General features: G+C 43.5%; 1 protein-coding gene across 1 annotated transcript in view; it reads left to right on the forward strand.

Moving 5' to 3' along the window:
• Nucleotides 1-22,899, forward strand: part of LOC117519771 (prolactin receptor-like) — a 40,561-nt gene extending 17,662 nt beyond the window's left edge. Inside the window, exons 2-8 of the mRNA XM_034181048.1 lie at nt 13,655-13,790; nt 13,923-14,092; nt 14,267-14,445; nt 16,175-16,328; nt 20,763-20,844; nt 22,092-22,161; nt 22,290-22,899. Coding sequence (XP_034036939.1) covers nt 13,655-13,790; nt 13,923-14,092; nt 14,267-14,445; nt 16,175-16,328; nt 20,763-20,844; nt 22,092-22,161; nt 22,290-22,892 — 1,394 coding nt within the window. The 3' untranslated portion in view covers nt 22,893-22,899. The remainder of the gene's footprint in view (nt 1-13,654; nt 13,791-13,922; nt 14,093-14,266; nt 14,446-16,174; nt 16,329-20,762; nt 20,845-22,091; nt 22,162-22,289) is intronic.
• The last annotated feature ends 396 nt before the right edge of the window (nt 22,900-23,295 follow it).

The following is a 23,295-nucleotide window of genomic DNA, read 5'->3' on the forward strand; positions in this document are numbered from 1 at the left end:
CAGCAATTCAAGGAGAACATGCGGCTAAAACATGTCACTCCCGGTCCGATTGGGGAGGGGCCCAGAGAAAACTACAGAGTCGGACATTGTTTTTTGCAAAGTTACACACCGATTTAATGTTAATTTTAGTGACCCTCCGATTGGCGTAACCGGGTGTCATTACTGCCGACGTGAATTACAATCTTACCAAATTTACGCTTAGCCTTAGCCAGCAGTTTCAAATTTCCTTCAATGTCGCCTGCTCTGGCCCCCGGAAGACAATTGACTATGGTTGCTGGTGTCGCTAACTTCACATTTCTCAAAACAAAGTCGCCAATAACCAGAGTTTGATCCTCGGCGGGTGTGTCGTCGAGTGGAGAAAAACGGTTAGAGATGTGAACGGGTTGGCAGTGTACACGGGCTTCTGTTTAGGGCTACGCTTCCTCCCACAGTCACCCAGTCTGCCTGCTTTCCCGGCTGCTCGGGATCTGCCAGGGGGTAACTAACGGCGGCTAAGCTACCTTGGTCCGCACCAACTATAGGGGCCCGGCTAGCTGTAGAATTTTCCACGGTGCGGAGCCGAGTCTCCAATTCGCCCAGCCTGGCCTCCAAAGCTACGAATAAGCTACACTTATTACAAGTACCATTACTGCTAAAGGAGGCCGAGGAATAACTAAACATTTCACACCCAGAGCAGAAAAGTGCGGGAGAGACAGGAGAAGCCGCCATGCTAAATCGGCTAAGAGCTAGTAGCTACGCTAAGCTAGCGGATTCCTAAAAACACGCAAAGTGAATAATGTGTAATAATTTAGAGGTGATTCAGCAGAAGGAGTGCTTTAGTTAAGGCACGTAAAGATTACACTGGGAAACAAATCGTAATCTAGATAACTAGATCAATCTAACTGCGCAGATTAAACAGCTAACAGATACAGAAAAACACCGCTGTGCTCCGGAACAGGAAGTGATACAATACCGCAGTGAGAGCCAACCACCAGTAGAGGCTGGTGGTTGGCTCTGCCAAGCACCAGAACACAGCTCTCGCTTTGTGACTACAGAGATTGGATGGCCCTGAGAAGGGACCCCCTCACTCCATACTCCCACAGCACCTCCACAGTATCCTCCTGGGGTACCCGATCATACGCCTTCTCCAAGTCCCCAAAACACATGTAGACCTGGATGGGCATACTCCCAGGAACCCTCCAGGATCCTTGTGACAGTAAAGAGCTGGTCGGTGTTCCATGACCAGGATTGAACCCCCATTGTTCTTCTTCAGTCAGAGGTTCGACTATCGGCCGACCCTCCTTTCCAACACACTGGAGTAGACTTTACCAGGGAGGGCTGAGTACTGTGGATGCCCCTGTAGTTGGCACACACCTCTCTGGTCCCCCTTTTTAAATATGGGGACCACCACCCACTTTGCCACTCCTTAGGCACTGTCCCAAACCTCAACGTAATGTTGAAGAGATGTCTCATCCAAGACAGTCCCTCCACACCATTGCATATGTCTCAGTGAGACTGAATAATAATGATTACATACGTGAAGGGGTGTCTCTGATTTCACTCCTGCTGTGTTCACACACACAAAGAATTATTGTTCCATTGTAAAAGACTGGCCGGTGTCCTGTGTGTAGCAGCTTAGCTTAGCTTATCGCAGTGTGATGCTGTGGGCCTGTAGTACAACCACAACCACGGTTGGTTCCACGCTTTCGGGAGAGGAAACACATTTTCAGAATTTTCCTCCTGGCCACACAAAAGGAATGAATAAATCTGTGGTTAGATCCCTCATGTTTTGAAGACCATTCTCACACTGTGCTGGGCTTCACTTCTTTTTGTATGAGTCACAGGATATATAATAAAAAACTCTACTCAAAATATTATCTATGTAAAATCTTTTCACCTAATAAGCAACACCAGTCATGTGACTACAACCTTGCAAAATACACATTTTAACCTTTTTAATGTATTCACCATCAAAGTCCACAAAAAAACAGGTTTCACACTGTAAAACCCATTCACTTTAGGAGCATGACCTGAGATGATGTCATCAAGTTCATATTCCTGACAGATTCATGTTCTGAGCATTTATCAGCGGCAGGTGAAATCAGGCTAATTTCCATCCATCCATTTTCTTCCGCTCATCCGAGGTCGGGTCGTGGGGGCAGCAGCTCAAGCAAAGCCGCCCAGACCTCCCAATCCAAACACACCTCCCCAGCTCCTCCGGGGAACCCTGAGGTGTTCCCAAGCCAGCTGTGAGACATAGTCCCTCTTCCGATGGGACGTGCCTGAAACACCTCTCCAGCGAGGCGTTCCAGGGGGCATCCGAAAAGATGCCCGAGCCATCTCAGCTGGCTCCTTCGACGTGGAGGAGCAGCGGCTCAACTCCGAGCTCCTCCCACGTGACTGAACTCCTCACCCTATACTCTAAGGGAGTGCCCAGCCACCCTGCGAGGAAACTCATCTCGACCGCTTGTACTCGCGATCTTGTTCTTTCGGTCTGAGCCAAATCTCATGACCATAGGTGAGGGTCGTGAACGTAGATCGATCGGTAATTGAGAGCTTGCCCCCCTACTCAGCTCTCTCTTCACGACGGTCCGATACAGTGACCACATCACTACAGACGCTGCACCGATCCGTCTGTTCGATCTCACGCTCCATCCCTTCCTCGCGCGTAAACAAGACCCCGAGATACTTAACTCCTCCACTTGAGGCAAGAACACTCCACCGACCTGAAGAGGGCAAGGCACCTTTTTCCAGTCGAGAACCATGGCCTCAGATTTGGAGGTGCTGATTTCATCATGGACGTTTCACACTCGGCCTGCAAAACCCTCCAGTGCACGCTGGGAGGTTCTGATTTAACGGAGCCAACAGAACCACATCATCCGCAAACAGCAGAGACAAGATTCTGTGGTTTCCCAAACCAGACCCCCTCTACACCCTGACTGTTCCTAGAAATTCTGTCCATAAAGATAATGAACAGACCGGTGACAAAGGGCAGCCCTGGCGGAGGCTGACGTGCACTGGAAACAGGCTTGACTTACTATCGGCAATGCGAACCAAGCTCCTGCTGAGGTTGTACAGGGACCGGATAGCCCTTAACAAAGGTCCCCAGACCCCGTACTCCTGGAGCACTCCCCACAGGGCGGCCTAGAGGGACACGGTCGAACGCCTTCTCCAGATCCACAAAACACATGTGGACTGGTTGGGTGAAGCTCCCATGAACCTCGAGCACCCGATGGAGGGTGTAGAGCTGGTCCAATGTGCCTTGACCAGGACGAAAACCACACTGCTCCTCCTGAATCCGAGGTTTGACTATCGGTTGAATTCTCCTCTTCAGTACTCTGGAATAGACCTTACTGGGGAGGAGTGTGATCCCCCTGTAGTTGGAACACACCCTCGCGGTCCCCCCCTTCTTAAACAAAGGGAACCACCACCCAGTCTGCCAATCCAGAGGCACTGTCCCTGACGGCCACACACTGTTGCAGAGACGTGTCAACCAAGACAGTCCCCACAACATCCAGAGACTTAAGGTACTCTGGACAGATTTCATCCACCCCAGGAGCCTTGCCACCGAGGACCTTTCTGACCACCTCGGTGACTTTGGCCTGGGTGATGGATGAGTCCGCTCTGAGTCCCCAGTGTCTGCTTCCTCTTCAGAAGACGTGACTATGGGATTGAGGAGATCCTCGAAGTATTCCTTCCAACCGCTGGACAACATCCCCAGTCAGGGTCAACAGCTCCCCACCTGCACTGTAGACAGTGGTGGTGGAGAGCTCTGCTTCCACCTCCGGAGGTGTCGGACGTTTGCCAGAATTTCTTTGAGGCCAACTGATAGTCCCTCCTACATGGCCTCCCCCAAACTCCTCCTTGAGTTTTTGCCTCTGTGACCTCACAGGCTGCAGCACGCTTGGCCTGCCGGTACCTGTCAGCTGCCTCCGGAGTTCCACCTGCCAACAAAGACAAGTAGGACTCCTTCTTCAGCTTGACGGCATCCCTTACTTCTGGTGTCCACCACCCGGTTCGGGGATTGCCACTGCGACAGGCACCAGAGACCCTGCGATCACAGCTGCGAGCGGCCGCATCAACAATGGAGGTGGAGAACACGGTCCACTCGGACTCCATGTCTCCAACCTCCCCCGCGATCTGGGAGAAGCTCTCCTGGAGGTGGAAGTTGAAGACCTCATTGACAGAGGGTTGCGACAGTCGTTCCCAGTAGACCCTCACAATACATTTGGGCCTGCCAGGTCTGACTGGCTTCCTCCCCTCCCAGCGGATCCAACTCACTACCAGGTGTGATCGGTCGATCGACCTCCGGCTCAGGGTGTCCTGGTGCCATGTGCACTTATGGACACCCTTGTGCTCGAACATGGTGTTGTCATGGACAAACTGTGGCTAGCACAGAGGTCCAACAACTGACACCACTCTGGTTCAGATTGGGGAGGCCATGCTTCCCGAGCACACCCTCTCCAGGTCTCACTGTCGCTGCCCACGTGGGCGTTGAAGTCCCCCAGGAGAACAATGGAGTCCCCATTCGGAGCACTATCTTGTACCCCTCCCAGGCACTCCAAGAAGGTCAGGTACTCTGCACTGCCACTTCGGCCCGTAGGCCGAGACAACAGCGAGAGACCTGTCCCCAACCCGAAGGCGTAGAGACGCAACCCTCTCGTTCACCGGGGTGAACCCCAACACATGGCGACTGAGCTGGGGAGCAATGAGCAATGCTACCCCACCTGCCGCCTCTCCCTGTAGGCACACGCCAGAAAAATGGAGCGTCCAGCCCCTCTCCAGGAGTTGGGTACCAGAGCCCAAGCTGTGCTTGGAGGTGAGCCCAACTATCTCTAGTCGGTACATCTCAACCTCCCTCACAAGCTCAGGCTCATTCCCCCCCAGCGAGATGGCATTCCACGTCCCAACAGCCAGAGGCTGTGAGCGCGGACCGGGCCGCCAGGCCACCCAGTCCTCTCTGCAACCAACCCCCATGGCTCCCTCTGCAGTTGGTGAACACACAGCAGGGCGGGCCCACGTCGCTCTTTCAGGCTGGGCCCGGCCGGGCCCCGTGGGCTAAGGCCTGACCACCAGGCACTCGCGTGCGAGTCCCAACCCCAGACCTGACCTGACATCTGAAACCAAAAAAGTTTGTTGATTTTTTTTTTTTTTAGATTCAGAATCCGTTCTTCACTGTGGTCTTCCATTTCTTCACTTTGTTCCTCACAGTGGAAACTGGCAGCTGAAATCTCTGAGATAGGTTTTTGTATCCTTCCCCTAAACCATGATGTTGAACAATCTGTTTTCAGGTCATTTGAGAGTTGTTTAGAGGCTCCCATGTTGCCACTCATTAGAAGAGATGCAAAGAGGGGAAACATTTGCAAATGGACACCTTAAATACCCTTTCTCATGATTGGATTCACCTGTGTAAGGAGGTCAAGGGTCAATGAGCTTACCAAACCAATTTTGTGTTCCAATAATTAGTGCTAAATGTATTAAATCAATAAAATGACAAAGGTGCCCAAATTTATGCACCTGCCTAATTTTGTTTAAATAATTATTGCACACTTTCTGTAAATACTAGAAACTTCATTTCACTTCTCAAATATCAGTGTGTTTGTCTGCTATATGATATATTTAAGTGAAATTTCTGATCCAGACAACCAATGATTTATAAAGGAAAATCATGAAAATCATCGGGCGGGCCCAAACCTTTACATACAACTGTTGGTAGCCAATAGTTTAAGGGTGGTAATAAATTAAGCAGAGTTCCAGTAATGATTTTAACTGAAATTGCAGGAAATTAATATAAAGTTTGGTGAATAATTGCATTTATTATTTGGCACATTTAGTTGATGTTGTGTTTTCAGACATTTCCTTTGTTCAGAGCTTGTCTGGTTACCAGCGACTGATTCATGGTGAAATCAACCTCCATTTTTCACTGTTGTCAGCTAATATCCCTAATTTCTCCAAAAATATTTGTCCTATCAACTTTCCGCTTTGGCAGCGTTCATCCTTGACCCAAAATACAGAAACGTGCCAAACGGTAAATGTCAAGTGATCAGTATCGAAGCCCCACACACACACACACACAGAGGCCACTTGGCTTTAATATACAGATAAATAACGCCACGGCGGTGACTGACAGGGTCCAAGCAGTTGGAGCCATGAATAACCCGCCCATGGCTAAACCCTCCTGTCCGCTGCCTCGTCCTCTGTCACCCTGACGTCCGTCCTTCAGCCTCCTCTCAGTCCGTCCTGTTGTCTCTATGACTGCGGTGGTGTTACAGCGCCCCCATCAGGACAAGTCATAGGTCAGTTTTGGTAAACAACTCCACAAAGGTTGATTTCAAAACAGTAACTTATTGGTGAGTTAAGGAGGGTTTAGGTGAATAAGATCCATCAAGTCTAGTTTGGCAGCAAAACAGGAAAAACCACCAAAGATTTGTTCAATAACTTTAACTGGATTTGGTTAAACCACTGTACGTTCCACATCTTATGAAGACTGAGGATAAATTGTTGAATGAATAGTTGGGGAGTAAAAAAAAAAAGTTTTATCAGAAGTGGGCGGGGCTTAAATGGTTAGATGCAGAACCTGACATAGAATCCAGATTATTTTAGGCCTCCAGGTTCAGATGTTATTGCCAAAAACCTATTGGGGTGGTTGCAGCGCCTCCATCAGGTTGATTGAGGTATGAGTTTTTGTGTAAGTTCACTAAGCTTGATTTCCTTCATGAGCTACAGCAATTTTTGTGAAATAAGCCACTCCCACTGAACTTTGGCAGAACTGTGGCAAAACGGAAACAACAAAAATCCATCCAGTACGACTCATGGTTCAGTGGTTGTTATAGCAACGCCATGAGGACAATGATGGTAGTTTTTTGGATGTGTATATTTTTGTATATATATGTTTGTGTGTGTGCATATATTTGTTTGTTTGTGTGTGTATGTGTGTATATATATATTTTTTTTTGTGTATATATATATATATATATATATATATATATATATATATATATATATATATATATTTGTTTGTGTGTATATATTTGTGTGCATATATTGGTTTGTGTGTGTGTGTGTATATATGTTTGAGATGAGATATACTTTATTGATCTCACAGTGCAGAAATTATGTTTACACTCTAGTTGCCTCAGACAGCAATTAGTCCACAATTATTACTTGTTTACTGTAATAATGGCACACATCAGAATTTTAAACAGCACATACACATTTGACATTGTTTATGTGCACTAAGTTTGAAGGTGTCCGTTATCCGAATTGAGGCAAGTGGGCGAAGGCCATGCAGCAACCCTGAGATGCGCCGCCGTTGGCTTGGGGGGAGTCACGGGGGCTGCAGCTAAAACTGCACTGACCCCGCTGAAGAGGGAAGGAGTGAGGTGAGCAGACGCCGGAGTGGGGAGTGTTGATGTGGGATAGGAGGGGGTGGGGGAAGGGAATGGAGCATGCTTCAGTCCTGTGAAAAGCAGTTTATTGCCGGCTCTGGGCTTCGATTCTAATTTTTCCTCCTCTTACTGACCGTCTGCCCCAGCTCTGTTTTATTAGTTATTTAGCATGGGTTTTGTTGGGGAAGTGTCGTGACACGGACCCACAACAGGGGGCGTTAATGAAGGGACAATGGAATAGCCAAAAAGTAACAATTTAATGTTGTGAAGGTGCACAACGTAATACAGACAGATACAAATATGCGTTATATCAATCCGACAAAAAGGTGACGTGTGGCAGGCTCGAAGATAGGAGACGTCCGGTGAGAGGAAAGCCGGAACCCACACAAGCCTCACCACCAACGGACCTGAAGAACACCGGAGCCGCCAAGCCCTGCGCCCCAGGTGGCCACTGTCTTCAGCAGTCAGACCCGGTACTGCTGGCAGAAAACAGAAACAGTTCTGGATGAGTGTGAGTTCGCACAATCAGTAATCCCACAGTCTGTGTTCAGTAAGGAGGGAGAACCTCCACCTCCAATCACACACTCGTGCAGCTCCTGTCTAACCACTTATCTGGTTGGGGTGTGAAGCGAAGCCGTCGCTGATAACACCAAACGCCAATCCCACAGATAAGGCAATCACCACAGGAAAACGGCTGCAAAAGAAGTTCAGACTATTACACAAGGTTTTGTTCAGCAGAGAAAATTACCTGATTGGTAGTTGATTTCTCAGCGGGGAGGTGGAGTTGCAGTCCGGCCTTTATGGTGGTGGTGATGCGTGACAGCTGGCGTTGATAGATGACAGCTGTCACCTCCAGCGGCTCCAACGCCCTCTCGTGCTTGGAGCCCGCACTCCAAGCAGGGCGCCATCTGGTGGTGGTGGGCCAGCAGTACCTCCTCTTCGGCGGCCCACACAGGTTTATTCTGTTCTATTTTGCTTTGCCACTTTGTTTCTTTGCTACTTTTATACTTTAGCCATTGTCCAATTCTGTTCTTGTTTTGTTCAGCCAGTTTGTGTTTTCATTGTTTACCACTTGTTTATATTGTTCTTCTCATTTGTTATATATCTGTTGTGTGAAATTCCTCTGGAGGAAAACAGTTGGGCAGTTTGACCTTCAGGCTTGATAAGCCTGTAATGTTATGGTTACAGCAGTGAAATCACTTTTTAACAGTTCCACTTGCACAACCAAATCCCAATTATGAATTAAGAATATTCACCGGCCTCTGAAATCTTCAACTTCAATTGCAAGGCACGCATCTGCTCCAAGATGTCATCCAATTTGTGTCTGAGTTCAAGAGTCACTGCAGTCTGAGAATGCACTGCCTTGCCAACCTTGTTAATCATGACGGACAAGCGAGGGGCCGTGGTTCTTGATGCTGCCATCTTGCCAATTTTCCAGTAGATCAGGGCAGCACATAAGCCAAAAGTACCAGCGCTGCTACCATAAGTCCAAAAATGAATAAATCCTCGATGTCCTCAACGGAGAAAGGTGCCAAGCATGCCACATGCCAAGACCCCCAGGAGTCGAGAACATAGCCCGCAGGATACGTTCCATCTGGGCAGGTAGGACCCCCGGAAAGACCAGCTGATCAATTCCATGGTTAATCCAATAGTAGTCCAATAGATCCAGAATCCAATATAATTTGAGGAATTCACAGTCTGGAGAAGTAGGGACTTAAAGGTTAAAAGCAGAGAGCACAGATAAGGAAGAGTGGAGGAGATGCGACCGCCCTCGTCGGAGTCCCAAGAGTTTGTTTGGGTGTGTGTGTATTTTTGTGTGTGTATATTTGTTTGTGTGTGTGTATATTAGTTTGTGTGTGTATATTTGTTTGTGTGTGTGTGTATATATATATATATATATATATATATATTTGTTTGTTTGTGTGTCTATGTGTGTATATATATATATATATTTGTTTGTGTGTGTATATATATTTGTGTGTGTATATATATTTGTTTGTGTATGTATATATATATATATATATATTTGTGTGTATATTTGTTTGTGTGTGTGTGTATATATATTTGTGTGTGTATATTTGTTTGTGTGTGTGTATTTGTGTGTACGTATTTTTGTTTGTGTGTGTGTATGTGTGTGTGTGTGTGTGTGTGTGTGTGTGTGTGTGTATGTATGTGTGTATATTTGTGTGTGTATATATATTTGTGCATATGTTTGTGTGTGCATTTGTGTGTATATTTGTTTGTGTGTGTGTGTGTGTATATATATATTTTTTTTTGTTTGTGTGTGTATTCTTGTTTGTGTGTGTATATATATTTGCTTGTGTGTGTATATTTGTTTGTGTGTGTGTGTGTGTGTGTGTACGTATTTTTGATTTTGTGTGTATGTGTGTGTGTGTGTGTGTGTGTGTATTTTTTTTTTACCTTTAATACCTATTGTGCCATAGGTATTAAAGGCACTGCGCTGCGGTGGTTTGAATCATATTTATCTAATAGATTACAATTTGTTCATGTAAATGGGGAATCTTCTTCACAGACTAAGGTTAATTATGGAGTTCCACAAGGTTCTGTGCTAGGAGCAGTTTTATTCACTTTATATACTATGTTTCCCTTAGCCAGTATTATTAGACGGTATTGCTTAAATTTTCATTGTTACGCAGATGATACCCAGCTTTATCTATCCATGAAGCCAGAGGACACACACCAATTAGCTAAACTGCAGGATTGTCTTACAGACATAAAGACATGGATGACCTCTAATTTCCTGCTTTTAAATTCAGATAAAACTGAAGTTATTGTACTTGGCCCCACAAATCTTAGAAACATGGTGTCTAACCAGATCCTTACTCTGGATGGCATTACCCTGACCTCTAGTAATACTGTGAGAAATCTTGGAGTCATTTTTGATCAGGATATGTCATTCAAAGCGCATATTAAACAAATATGTAGGACTGCTTTTTTTGCATTTACGCAATATCTCTAAAATTAGAAAGGTCGTGTCTCAGAGTGATGCTGAAAAACTAATTCATGCATTTATTTTCTCTAGGCTGGACTATTGTAATTCATTATTATCAGGTTGTCCTAAAAGTTCCCTGAAAAGCCTTCAGTTAATTCAAAATGCTGCAGCTAGAGTACTAACGGGGACTAGAAGGAGAGAGTATATCTCTCCCATATTGGCCTCTCTTCATTGGCTTCCTGTTAATTCTAGAATAGAATTTAAAATTCTTCTTCTTACTTATAAGATTTTGAATAATCAGATCCCATCTTATCTTAGGGACCTCATAGTACCATATCACCCCAATAGAGCGCTTCGCTCTCAGCCTGCAGGCTTACTTGTAGTTCCTAGGGTTTGTGTTGTGTGGGCCGCTGAAGAGGAGGTACTGCTGGCCCACCACCACCAGAGGGCACCCTGCCTGGAGTGCGGGCTCCAGGCACCAGAGGGCGCTGCCGCCTCACAGGAGCAGCCGGGGTGACAGCTGACACTCATCACCTGTGACAGCTGTCACCACTCATCTGATCTGCATCGGTATATCATCTCCACCTCTTTGCCGAGATATCGTTCTACCTGAAAGGTAATATCCTCAGCCTGACTGCTTGATAGAAAGCCCTTTTTGTGATTTTTGTGAGTGATAACAGACTTTTTCTCCAACGAGAGGTGGAGGTAGCTTCCCTGCCGTGCAGATTGCTGGGTGCAGACGCACCCACGTTTAATTGTGTTTTTGTTCCTCGCCAGCAGTACCAGGTCCGACACGCGGAGGCAGTGGCCACCTGGGAGTTCGGGACTTGGCGGCTCCAGTATTCCCGGGGTCTGGTGGCGGAGGAAATCGTGTGGTTCCGGTTCTGCTTTGGACAGGCGTCTCCTATCTTCGAGCCTGCCCACATGACACCTTGTAATTTGACCTTTGATCTATTGTGTAATCTGTTGTGTTTGTTGTGCACGTTCGCAACAGTAAAGTGTTGTTATTTGACCTATTCCATTGTCCGTTCATTTGCGCCCCCTGTTGTGGGTCCGTGTACTTACACTTTCCCAACAGTTTGTAAGAGTAGAATGGGAGGCAGAGCCTTCAGCTTTCAGGCTCCTCTCCTGTGGAACCAGCTCCCAATTCAGATCAGGGAGACAGACACCCTCTCTACTTTTAAGATTAGGCTTAAAACTTTCCTTTTTGCTAAAGCTTATAGTTAGGGCTGGATCAGGTGACCCTGAACCATCCCTTAGTTATGCTGCTATAGACTTAGACTGCTGGGGGGTTCCCATGATGCACTGAGTGTTTCTTTCTCTTTTTGCTCTGTATGCACCACTCTGCATTTAATCATTAGTGATTGATCTCTGCTCCCCTCCACAGCATGTCTTTTTCCTGGTTCTCTCCCTCAGCCCCAACCAGTCCCAGCAGAAGACTGCCCCTCCCTGAGCCTGGTTCTGCTGGAGGTTTCTTCCTGTTAAAAGGGAGTTTTTCCTTCCCACTGTTGCCAAGTGCTTGCTCACAGGGGGTCGTTTTGACTGTTGGTGTTTTTCTGTAATTATTGTATGGCCTTGCCTTACAATATAAAGCGCCCTGGGGCAACTGTTTGTTGTGATTTGGCGCTATATAAATAAAATTGATTTGATTTGATTTGATTTTTTTGTTTGTGTGTGTATTCTTGCTTGTGTGTGCATATATATTTGCTATGTGCTTGTGTGTGTATATTTGTTTGTGTGTGTGTATTTTTGATTGTGTGTGTGTGTGTGTATATATATATATATATATATATATATATATAAGATGTATATAAGATGTGCGGACGGATTCGCACGTCGGCAGGCAGCCGGCGCGGCGTGCCGCCACAGGAAAAACACCTCCGTGTTGATATCCATTTGTAAAAACCAGGCAGCTTTTGATGGCTTTCAGTTGAGTATCTGAGAAATTGTTTAACAGCTGGACATGTTCCGACTTGTCCTTAAGGTTTCCAATGGAGGTGTTTTTCCTGTGGCGGCGCGCCGCGCCAGCTGCCTGCCAACGCGCCAATCTGTCCGCACATCTTTCATTACAAAATCTCCTTTAACAGTGGAATGTCCGGATAATCTGCTGAACCCGACCTCTTCTGAAAGTTCTCTGTTCTCTCACGACGTCCTGGGTCAACAGAGGCTTAAATTTGGAGGTTTTCAGCTTGAAACAGGATGACGACATCGCCTTGGAGCGCTGCGCGACATCCCGCTCCATGGGAAGTCCTTAAAGCGACAGTAACACTCCATAATCTCTCATCAGCCGTTAAAATTTTCAGCGAAAACCAGCTGAATTTCTCGAATGGTGTCCACTTCGATGTGCCTCACAGGTTCTGAAAAAATTTTGATAAAGCAAAGCGCCAGTCTGTCAGGAAGTTGTCAGACAAAGGGATTCCGACGGGAGGGGTGGATCACTCCTCACTCAAAGCCCGCCCACAGGCGAATGACGTAACCGACAGGCGTGAAAAAACTTGCATGCCCACGAGGGTTCAAGCTTGTCTGATGTAATCACACGTGATTCAAATCCATATAGTTTTTGAAAAAAATAAAAAGGTCTGATACTTTTCTCACAGACCTCGTATATTTGTGCATGTGTATATATATTTATTTGTTTGTGTGTATATATTTTGTTTGTGTATGTGTATATATATTTGTTTGTGTGTATATATTTGTGTGTTATATTTGTTTGTGTGTGTATTTTTGTTTGTGTGTCCGTGTATATTTTTGTTTGTGTATATATTTGTTTGTGTGTGTATTTTTGTTTGTGTGTCCGTGTATATTTTTGTTTGTGTGTATATTTGTTTGTGTGTGTGTATTCTTGTTTGTGTGTGTGTATATATTTGTTTGTGCGTGCATATTTTTGTTTGTGTGTGTATATTTGTTTGTGCGTGCGTATTTTTGTTTGTGTGTGTTATATTTGTTTGTGTGTGTATTTTTGTTTGTGTGTCCGTGTATATTTTTGTTTGTGTGTGTATATTTGTTTGTGCGTGCGTATTTCTGTTTGTGTGTATATATTTGTTTGTGCGTGCGTATTTTTGTTTGTGTGTGTATATTTGTTTGTGTGTGTATATATATTTGTTTGTGTGTGTATATATTTGTTTGTGTGTATTTTTGTTTGTGTGTGTATATATTTGTTTGTGTGTGTATGTTTGTGTGTGTATATATATTTGTTTGTGTGTGTATATATTTGTTTGTGTGTCTGTATATATTTGTTTGTGTGTATATTTTTGTTTGTGTGTGTGTGTGTTTGTTGCTAAAAAGCTTGGTGACCTGCAGTAAACCCGTCATTATTCGCCGCTGCCGCGTTCTGTTTCAGAGGTTACCGTGACAACGAGACCTCACATCTACTACTGCCGCTCACCCAGCATGGAGGACTTCACCTGCTGGTGGCATCCGCTTGCCAATGCCACGGGGGATGTCACCTACATCCTGACCTACTCCAAAGAGTGCGTAGAGTCCTGAAACACATCTGGAACCAGGACGGGAACCACAGTTTGGTCCCCAGCACCAAAACACAGAAATTCATGTTTGATTCCCACAAACAGCTGAGTTTGGAGTTTTCGTTTTGTCATTTGCAGTCAGGGGCCCAAACGCGAATGTCCAAACTACGTGACCTTTGGCCCCAACAGCTGCCACTTTGACCGTAGTCACACGTCCATCTGGATGATCTACTGCATGAATGTGACCGCTGTCACCGCTGCCACCAGCTACACGTCGCAGCAGCACTGCCTGGACGTGGCTGATATTGGTAAGAACCAATCAGCGTTTTATTTTGAAAGGATGAACAGGAACATCAGTGCTTCACTTTCTCTATGATAAAAAATGATGAAGTGGGTGTAAAAGAGCAGATTTAACATTTTAAAGGAGGCCATTTGAAATATCCCGAGTGTTTACTGACTTTGTTTGTTTGTTTGTTCTTCAGTGCAGACGGAAGCGCCCGTTAATCTCAACTACATCCTGTCTGACGCTGGCGGCGATGAGACAGGCCACAAGGTTCTGCTGTCCTGGACCTACCCCGAACCTTCAGACCTGCAGTACGGCTGGATCACGCTGGTCTACGAGCTCCAGTATCGGCGAGTCATAGAACCCAACAGCTGGAAGGTACAAGAGCCCCAAACCCGTTTTCTACACCCGCTTATTCCAAATATGGGTTATGGCGGGGGTGGAGCCTATCCCAGCAGTCACTGGGCAAGAGGCGGGGTTACACCGGGACAGGACACCGGCGTATCTCACCGCATATTGAATCATTTTGGGTCACAGTTGTCATAGCAGTTATCAGGACATGAGTGGTGTCGTGACACTGTGAGCTTTTCAGAATAAAACATTTCCTGAAGCTTCAGTTACTTCAAATCTTCAAAAAGATTCAACGGTTAAAAGAAAATAAATAAATAACAATGAGAGGTCCAGAGGAAGGTTTGCACAGAGACAAACAGGGCATGGTGGCTCAGGTGAGTGTGGACAGGTAAGGCTCATAGGTGGATTTCAAAATAAAACAGGAAGCTGACAGACTGTTAATTGTTTTTGTAACTATTTTCTTGCTCTGATGATAGAACTGGGGTTTGAGGTTCAGGACAGCAACAAAAAACATGTTTTTATTCTGAAGCTAGTCATCATCATTAAACCACTAATGAGTAAAAACGTATGTCACATTAACATGCTGGCGAGCACCGTCCTTAAAATTAGACTTAGATACTTTTTATTGTCATTCAGTTTTTAACAAATGTGCACAGAATGAAATGTTGCATTGTGCTCAGGACAATTAAAACATCTAAAAATACAATATTTAAGAGAAAAAATATATATATATATTCAGCTGAGAGCTGCTTGCACCCCTGCTTAAATGTGTTCATCACCGGCCCCCGTAGTTCGCCATGACACTGCACTGATCGGCTGACAAAAGCATACAAGTAAGTTTATAAGGATGTTGTTTGTAATAACTTTGTGATTACATTCACCCCACATTTCACCCCATGTTTCAGTTCAACTCAGTTTGATTAACTCAGTTTATGTAGTAATGTGTCAAATGTGCTTCATTGCATCAGTCACGCTTTTTATTAAACCCATGTTGTGTAGACCTTATTTCTAGCATGAAAAACTTTCATTTACTGCTAACAGGTTGAAACATTCAGATTTACTATCGGCTGATTTATCGGCTATCGGCAAATCAGCCGATTTATCGATTATCGGCATTTTTTTTCATCCAAATATTGTTATCGGCATCGGCCTCAAGAAATCCATATTGGTCGGGCTCTAATATATATATATATATATATATATATATATATATATATATATATATATATATATATATATATATATATATATATATATTTTTTTTTTTTTTTCAGGGTATAATATTTAAAAGAAGGTGCAATAAATAGTAAAGTGACCTGTGGAGTTGACAGTAGTGCAAAAAAATAAAAACAAATTCAAGTAATTAGAAGGTAGAGACACGAGCAGCATGTTTTCCCTGGAAGTTCAGCGGCCTGGTGACCTCTGTGATGGGGTGTGAGGCGTCACTGATAATCCTCCTGGCTCGGGACGTGCAGCACTTGAGTGCGATGTCCTGGATGGAAGGAAGAGATGCCCCAGTCATTTATGATCCTCCTTCTCTGGATCCAGGATCACTGTAAACTATCTGACAGTATGTGAGAGACAGATTTCTTTAGGTGGACTCAATTTATGAGATGTTTAAGATCTGCCTCAGATATGTTCCTTTGATCTATTTGGTTAATGTTGTTGCTTTATGACATCACACGTCCTGTGTGATGTCTGACTGTCCTCCTATTTCTGGGTTTCCCGCCATTAACGGTATTGCTGTGATCCTCAGGTGAAAGAGGGTCTGCGTGAGCCCCACGTAGAGCTGCTGGGTCTCCCCGCCGGCGACTACGTGGTCCGTGTCCGGTGCCGGTCTCATAACTACGGCCTGTGGAGCCACTGGAGCATCGCGCTGCTCATGAGCATCCCGGGCGAGCCGGCTGCAGGTTCCCTGAAAACCACAGACACTCACCAGCTCATAGTGCTGATCATCATTAATCACAGTTATTTATTTCATAATTCACAGTTTTTGTTAAATATATAAATGAAACATCATTGCTTCATCTAAAAAAACACATCAGCATCTGAAGACAGTCAGTTAGTTAGTTAGTTAATGATTAACTATAACTGTTAACCAGTTTAAGTCTTTGTAATCATTTAAATTCTAAAATAATAATAATAATTATAATAATAATCTCATTTAAAAAAATGATTGTGTGGGGTCTCAGGTTAAGGAATTTTACATTTTTTTAGTGTTGCTCCTGTTTTAAAAATAAAACTATAACTTAACTTGTTTACAATATGTTTTAACTGGTTTCAATGTGTTTTAACTGGTGTAAAATATGTTTTAATTGGTTTTAACTGATTTAAAACGTGTTAATGGTGTAAAATAAGTTTTAACTGGTTTCAAATGTGTTTAACTGATTTAAAATGTGTGTTAATGGTGTAAAGCATGTTTTAACTGGTTAAAATCTGTTTTAAATGTTGTAAAACATGTTTTAACTGGTGTAAACTGTTTTAACTGGTTATAAACATGCTGTGTTTTCACTGGTGTAAAGTATGTTTTAATTGGTTTTAACTGATTTAAAATGTGTGTTAATGGTGTAAAATAAGTTTTAACTGGTTTCAAATGTGTTTAACTGATTTAAAATGTGTGTTAATGGTGTAAAGCATGTTTTAACTGGTTAAAATCTGTTTTAAATGTTGTAAAACATGTTTTAACTGGTTTAAACTGTTTTAACTGGTTATAAACATGCTGTGTTTTCACTGGTGTAAAGTATGTTTTAATTGGTTTTAACTGATTTAAAACGTGTGTTAATGGTGTAAAATAAGTTTTAACTGGTTTCAAATGTGTTTAACTGATTTAAAATGTGTTAATGGTGTAAAGCATGTTTTAACTGGTTAAACTCTGTTTTAAATGTTGTAAAACATGTTTTAACTGGTTTAAACTGTTTTAACTGGTTATAAACATGCTGTGTTTTTTAACTGTTTTAAACATGTTTTAACTGGTTTAAACACGTTTTAACTGGATTTAAATATGTTTTAACAGGTTTAAAATGTGTTTTAACTGGTTTAACCCTCTGGAGTCGAATGATGCACCCTTGCATAAAAAACCACATGACCTAATTAAGTGGACGTAACAATCTGCTGCACTCTGAGGCTCCCTTTAAATGTGTGTTGTGTGTGGAGACTTCAACCGTTATAGAACTTTTTAAATTTTGTTAATAGGCCTAGTTTAACTTGACTTATCAGTATTTTTTACGCCATACGTTTTCATGAATATTATTGTCATTTTTCGGTGTGCGTTTATGTACACACACGCAACCAAAAGGATCATTTCCTTCTCTACTGTAGCTACGACAGCGGTGGGAAGAAATATGACTCCTTCTTCCTCAGTGGTTGACTGGCTCATGAATTTTCCACCAATCAGAAGTCACTAACCCCACATGTGTTCACTAACCTCATGTGTGCCATGATCCCATGATGCACTGTTTCTTTCTCTTTTTGCTCTGTATGCACCACTCTGCATTTAATCATTAGTGATTGATCTCTGCTCCCCTCCACAGCATGTCTTTTTCCTGGTTCTCTCCCTCAGCCCCAACCAGTCCCAGCAGAGGACTGCCCCTCCCTGAGCCTGGTTCTGCTGGAGGTTTCTTCCTGTTAAAAGGGAGTTTTTCCTTCCCACTGTAGCCAAGTGCTTGCTCACAGGGGGTCATTTTGACCGTTGGGGTTTTACATAATTATTGTATGGCCTTGCCTTACAATATAAAGCGCCTTGGGGCAACTGTTTGTTGTGATTTGGCGCTATATAAAAAAATTAATTGATTGATTGATGTGTGTTTGATCACAGCCCACCCACCCCACGTGTGTCTGATTGTGTGGTCGCTTTCTCTTTATTACTGGTGGAAAGCGTGTGTGGTTAGTGTTTTTTTTTTTGTTTGTTTTTTAAAGACGTATTATGAATGGGGAGCAAGCGCTTCAGTTATTTTTTTGAACAGGAGGAAGACGGAGCGCGCAGACACTGTAGATTCTGGATCCACCTAAGTGATCCAGATGAGGATGTAGAAAATGATAGAAAAAAGGGAACAGCAGGTCATGACAAATTGTTTCGAGTCAGGCCTCTTTATGATGACATCCTTAGTGCCTGCCAGGCTTATTACCACCTGAGGAGGGAGCTGGCAGTGGATGAAAGGATGGTGGCAACGACGGCAAAAACTGGAATGACTCAATATTTGAAGGACAAGTCAACAAAATGAGGCATGAAACTTTTTTGTGTTGGCTGTTTCAAGTAATGGCTACACACTCAAGTTCACCATTTACACTGGCAAGACTGTGACCACAAGTGAGCACAGGCTGTGTGAGGTGGTCATGTGGTCATATCCAGTAATATTATAGAAGACATACCTTACTGAATTTTCATGAACCTGATCCAGCCATCCTCACTTGGTACTGGGTACCACATTTACATGGACAATTTTTACATGAGTCCCAAACTGTTCATGGACCTGGCTCACATGAAGTTTGGGTCATGTGGCACATACAGGCAGAACAGACGAGAATGCCCCAGAGGGAGGGCAAATGCTCTCACAAAAATGTGAAAGAGGATCCATAAGATGGATAAGAGAGGGACCTCTGGTGTTTGTAAAGTGGATGGACACACGGGAGGTGTCTGTGTGCTCTGCCATCCATGTGTTTTCAGGTGAGACAGTGCAGAGAAGGGTGAAGGATGGACGCTGGACGGTATAAAAACATGGGTAGAGTCGACCTATCTGACCAGCTCATCCAGTACTACTCCACCCATCAGAAAACTGCACGCTGGTGCAGGACAGTGTTGCTACACTTCCTTGACATTGCAACCACAAATGCATTCATCTTGCATCGTGAGATCAGCAGTGTCAAGCAAGTGCAGCCCAGAACACACAAGGACTTTATGGTGGAGCTGGTGGGTCAAATGTGTGGCACAGACAAAACAGGTGTCCCACAGAACAGGAGCCAGAACCACGTTCCTGTGCCAATTGTGACAGGCACAGATCCTGACCAAAAAGCCACAAAAGGCAGATTGAGGTGCCAATGGCGCCTTCAGGTGGACAACAAGAGGAGTGACACACTGGAAGTATCAGGCCTGCGATGTGCCCCTCTGTGTTGTGTTGGACAGGAATTGTTTTTGTTTTTTTTTGAGTAGCACAAATAATGTGTTGCATCTTATTTTGACATCTGATTGTTTTGTAAATAGTTTAGCATTAACATTTTCTGCACTATTCATTCATTCATTCATTCACTCACTCATCTTCAACCGCTTTTCCGGGTTCAGGTTGTGGAGACCCCAGACTTCCCCTTCCCATGCCACATTGATCACCTCTGACTGGGGGATCCAGAGGCATTGAAATTTACAATTTATATTTACATTTTAAGTTATAAAAATGGTTCATTAAACAAGTTTGTGGTTTTCACAGTAAAAGAAAAAAACTTTTTCTACTTGGATTTTATGTTTTTGTGTGATTTTAGGTTCACTGTGTTAATACAGTCGGTCAGAATGAATGAAAAACTGTAAAGTCACACAGGTGAGGTTGTGCTAAACAAAAAGACACAAAACAAGGCCAGGTAAACACTTTTTAAAGGTAAATTATAAAGGTAAAACCAAAAGTAGTCAAAAACAGCCAATTATACCCAGGACTCCAGAGGGTTAAACTGTGTTTAACCAGTGTGAAGTATGTTTTAACTGGTTTTAAACATGTTTTAACTGGCTTAAAATGTGTTTTAACTGGTGTAAAGTATGTTTTAACTGGTTTTTAAATGAGGTTTAAAACCAATACAACAGTTGATTGACAAGATTATCTACTACTGGTTAAAGGCAGTTTAAGATGTTTTGGAATCACTTTCAAAGATGTTTGAAATGATTTAGGTGTTATTTAAATCCTGTCCAAACAAACATATCTCAAATTAAACAAGATAAGAGTGAATTCTCCCTTTGAGGGTTGGTAAAGTTGTGTGAAGCGCCTTGAGGCAACTTTGTTGTGATTTGTCGTTATATAAATGAAAATCAATTGAATTGAGAAGCTTAAAGAAGCAGAATTTTAATTAATTATAACTGGAATGATTCAAGAACCTGATTATGAAACAAGCCATCAGCTTAATTTCCAGCAGATCACGAGTTCATTTCAGTGTAACAGAAAAACATGTTTTCCACTCCCCCCGTTTTTAAAATAAAAGAATCATCACTACAAATTCATGTTTGAGTTTAATTTTTGTTTGTTCTGCAAATTTAGTACAACATTTCTTTCCAATCAATCACAATGTTCAGTTGGTCATAATAACTTATTTTATTTTGTTAATGTCAAGATGAGGGAAGCTGTCAATCAAAGTACTTCAACTGTTTCCAGGTAAAGTTCTGGTTCTGGTGTCGAGTGTCAGTGTTGTGGTTCCGCTGGTCGCCGTCTTCATAATCGTCCTGCAGCGCAAAAGGTGAGAAACGATGCTAACGTGACATGTAAAGTGGAGGTGTGGGTGGAGCTAGACACTTGTGACATCATGATTTCCTGTGGCTTTGTTTCATCAGCATCAACAACTGTTAGCTAAAATGAGTTTGTTAAAATCACTGACCTGCTAACAGCAGAAAAGATTATTTACTCACAGATTGTTTCAACAAATCAAGTACAACCTGGTTACTTGCTAATCACAGTAAGCTGTTCGCTTAAACTGGGCTAACTAGCTAACTAGCTGTCTGAATTAATTCCTTGCAAAAATCCAGTTTTTTAACTCTTCAAACTGGTTTCATTCCTGATCACAAACTGAATCTGTATTTTGAACATCTTATATGTGTTTTTGAACATACGTGTCACATGCTAACTGTTGCCTGACATGTTAGCGGCACCAAAACGTTTGTGAGTTCACCGTCGATACAAACGGATGTTTGATCAGTGTGAATCACACTCGTCAACTCAGGTGAAAATACGTTAAAATATCTCCACTCCAAGAACACAAAACGTACACAACGAATGTTTAAAAAGTTATTAATCCTTATTAAAGTAAACTTGATGATGATGAATACTTTATTGAGCAAGTTAAAAACATTTATACATTGCGCACATTCATCTTTGAAAATCCGTACATTACTCAAAGGGAGTAGAATGAAGTAAAACTTATATTTTCTACCCCCTTTCACATGTTTTATTTTCGACTACGCAGACAAGAATAAATAAAAATTTTTTGAGATCATATATACCTATATAAACACACACCTTGCATTATACATATCAACATGTATTTACATAAATACACTACCTCTATACACAAATACCCTTATATACACCAATACACACACTAGATTCAATGAGATTTGACAGTATAACACTTTTAACCCACATACATGCACCTATGGGCACCCAGCCCATGCATGCACGCACATTTACCTATATTCGATTAAACTTGATGATATATTAATTTTTTTTTTTCCCACACATCATGGGCAACTCATGTGCATTCATATTTCCTTCAAGGAACAGCAGGAAAAGGGTTGATAATAAAATAAACAATGTTGAAATAAAATTACAGTTTGTTCTTAAAAACAGAATAAATTAATTTATCGCACTTCCATCCTCCATTAAAACCCAAAACGGTGCCTCCACCAGGTTAAAACCCATATTACAACTGGCCACGCCCCTTTACCCAGACTAAAGAGTGCCATTCTACTTTTGGTTTGTTTCCTTCAGAATAAAAGAATGCATCCTGCCGCCAATTCCAAAGCCGAGGATTATGGGTATTGACTCGCTGCTTCTGAAGGTAACGTACGCATGCACACCCACATGCGCACACACACACACACACACACACACACGTTTTTGGCGTCATCCACCTTTCTTTTTTCTGTCTTCTCTTTCCTGTCCTCCTTCTTTGTGTCTCACTCTCAGAAGGGGAAGTTGGATGAAATCAACGATCACTTCTGTAACTTCCACAGCTACAGACCGCCGAGTTTCACTGCCGAGGTCTGGCACCACGTCAGCAGTCGTCCCGTCACACCAAAGCCCGGTGGCGCCTCGTCTGAGCCGACAGATAGGGACGAGGACGTCTCACACATCTCAGCGGCTCCAGATGACGTACATCACTACTTTATAACTCAGGACCCAGCATCATACGTCACAAGTCCCGCCCCCAGCTGCTGTGTCACCGCATCAGTGACCGTGCCGCCCCCAGCGCTGAAGCCAGACTCTGTGTCGTGGACACATCTTGGTGTCCCCACCAGCCGCTCGCTACAGGGTTTCTACACCTGCGTCCAACATCTGAAGGAACTTGCCGAGGTCCAACTGGTGCCATCTTTGCTGCTGTCCTACAGACGGGACGTACCACTTCATCTCAGCAGGCATGAGGAGGAGACAAAGCTCGCCGAGTACACAGCGTGGGAGAAGGCAATGACTGGGCCAGAGGTGCTGAAAGACAGCGGCAAGGCAGGAAGAAGCGACGTAGACCTTCTGCTGCTGCCCGCTAACGAGCTGAACAGTGACACCATGAAGTAACAGCGTCCAAAAACTGTTCTGTCTGCTTCACCAAAGACAAAACACAAGGACGTGTTGAAGCTTTGGTGGAACAGAGTTGCAGCAGAGAAGAAGAACATCTCAACCGTTTAATGCACTGGTGTCCAAATTATTCCAGAAAGGGCCAAGAGGGTGCAGGTCTTCTTTACAGCCACGGACTCCAGCAGACGCCGTGGCCATAAAAAAAAACCTACACTCTCTTGGCCCTTTCTGGAATAATTTGGACACCACTGGTTTAATGAATCAGAAGATTTATTCTCCTCCATGAAAACATAAAAGAAAACGACGTAAAGCATCAACAAATTGTCCAACAGCAGACGTCTTCTGGACCTGCGTCTTCAAAAATGTTGGTCCATCAAATCAAAACCATTAACACAAAACTCTG

Source organism: Thalassophryne amazonica, chromosome 1 (assembly GCF_902500255.1).
Source record: "Thalassophryne amazonica chromosome 1, fThaAma1.1, whole genome shotgun sequence".
In the NCBI taxonomy this organism is placed as follows: Eukaryota; Metazoa; Chordata; class Actinopteri; order Batrachoidiformes; family Batrachoididae; genus Thalassophryne; species Thalassophryne amazonica.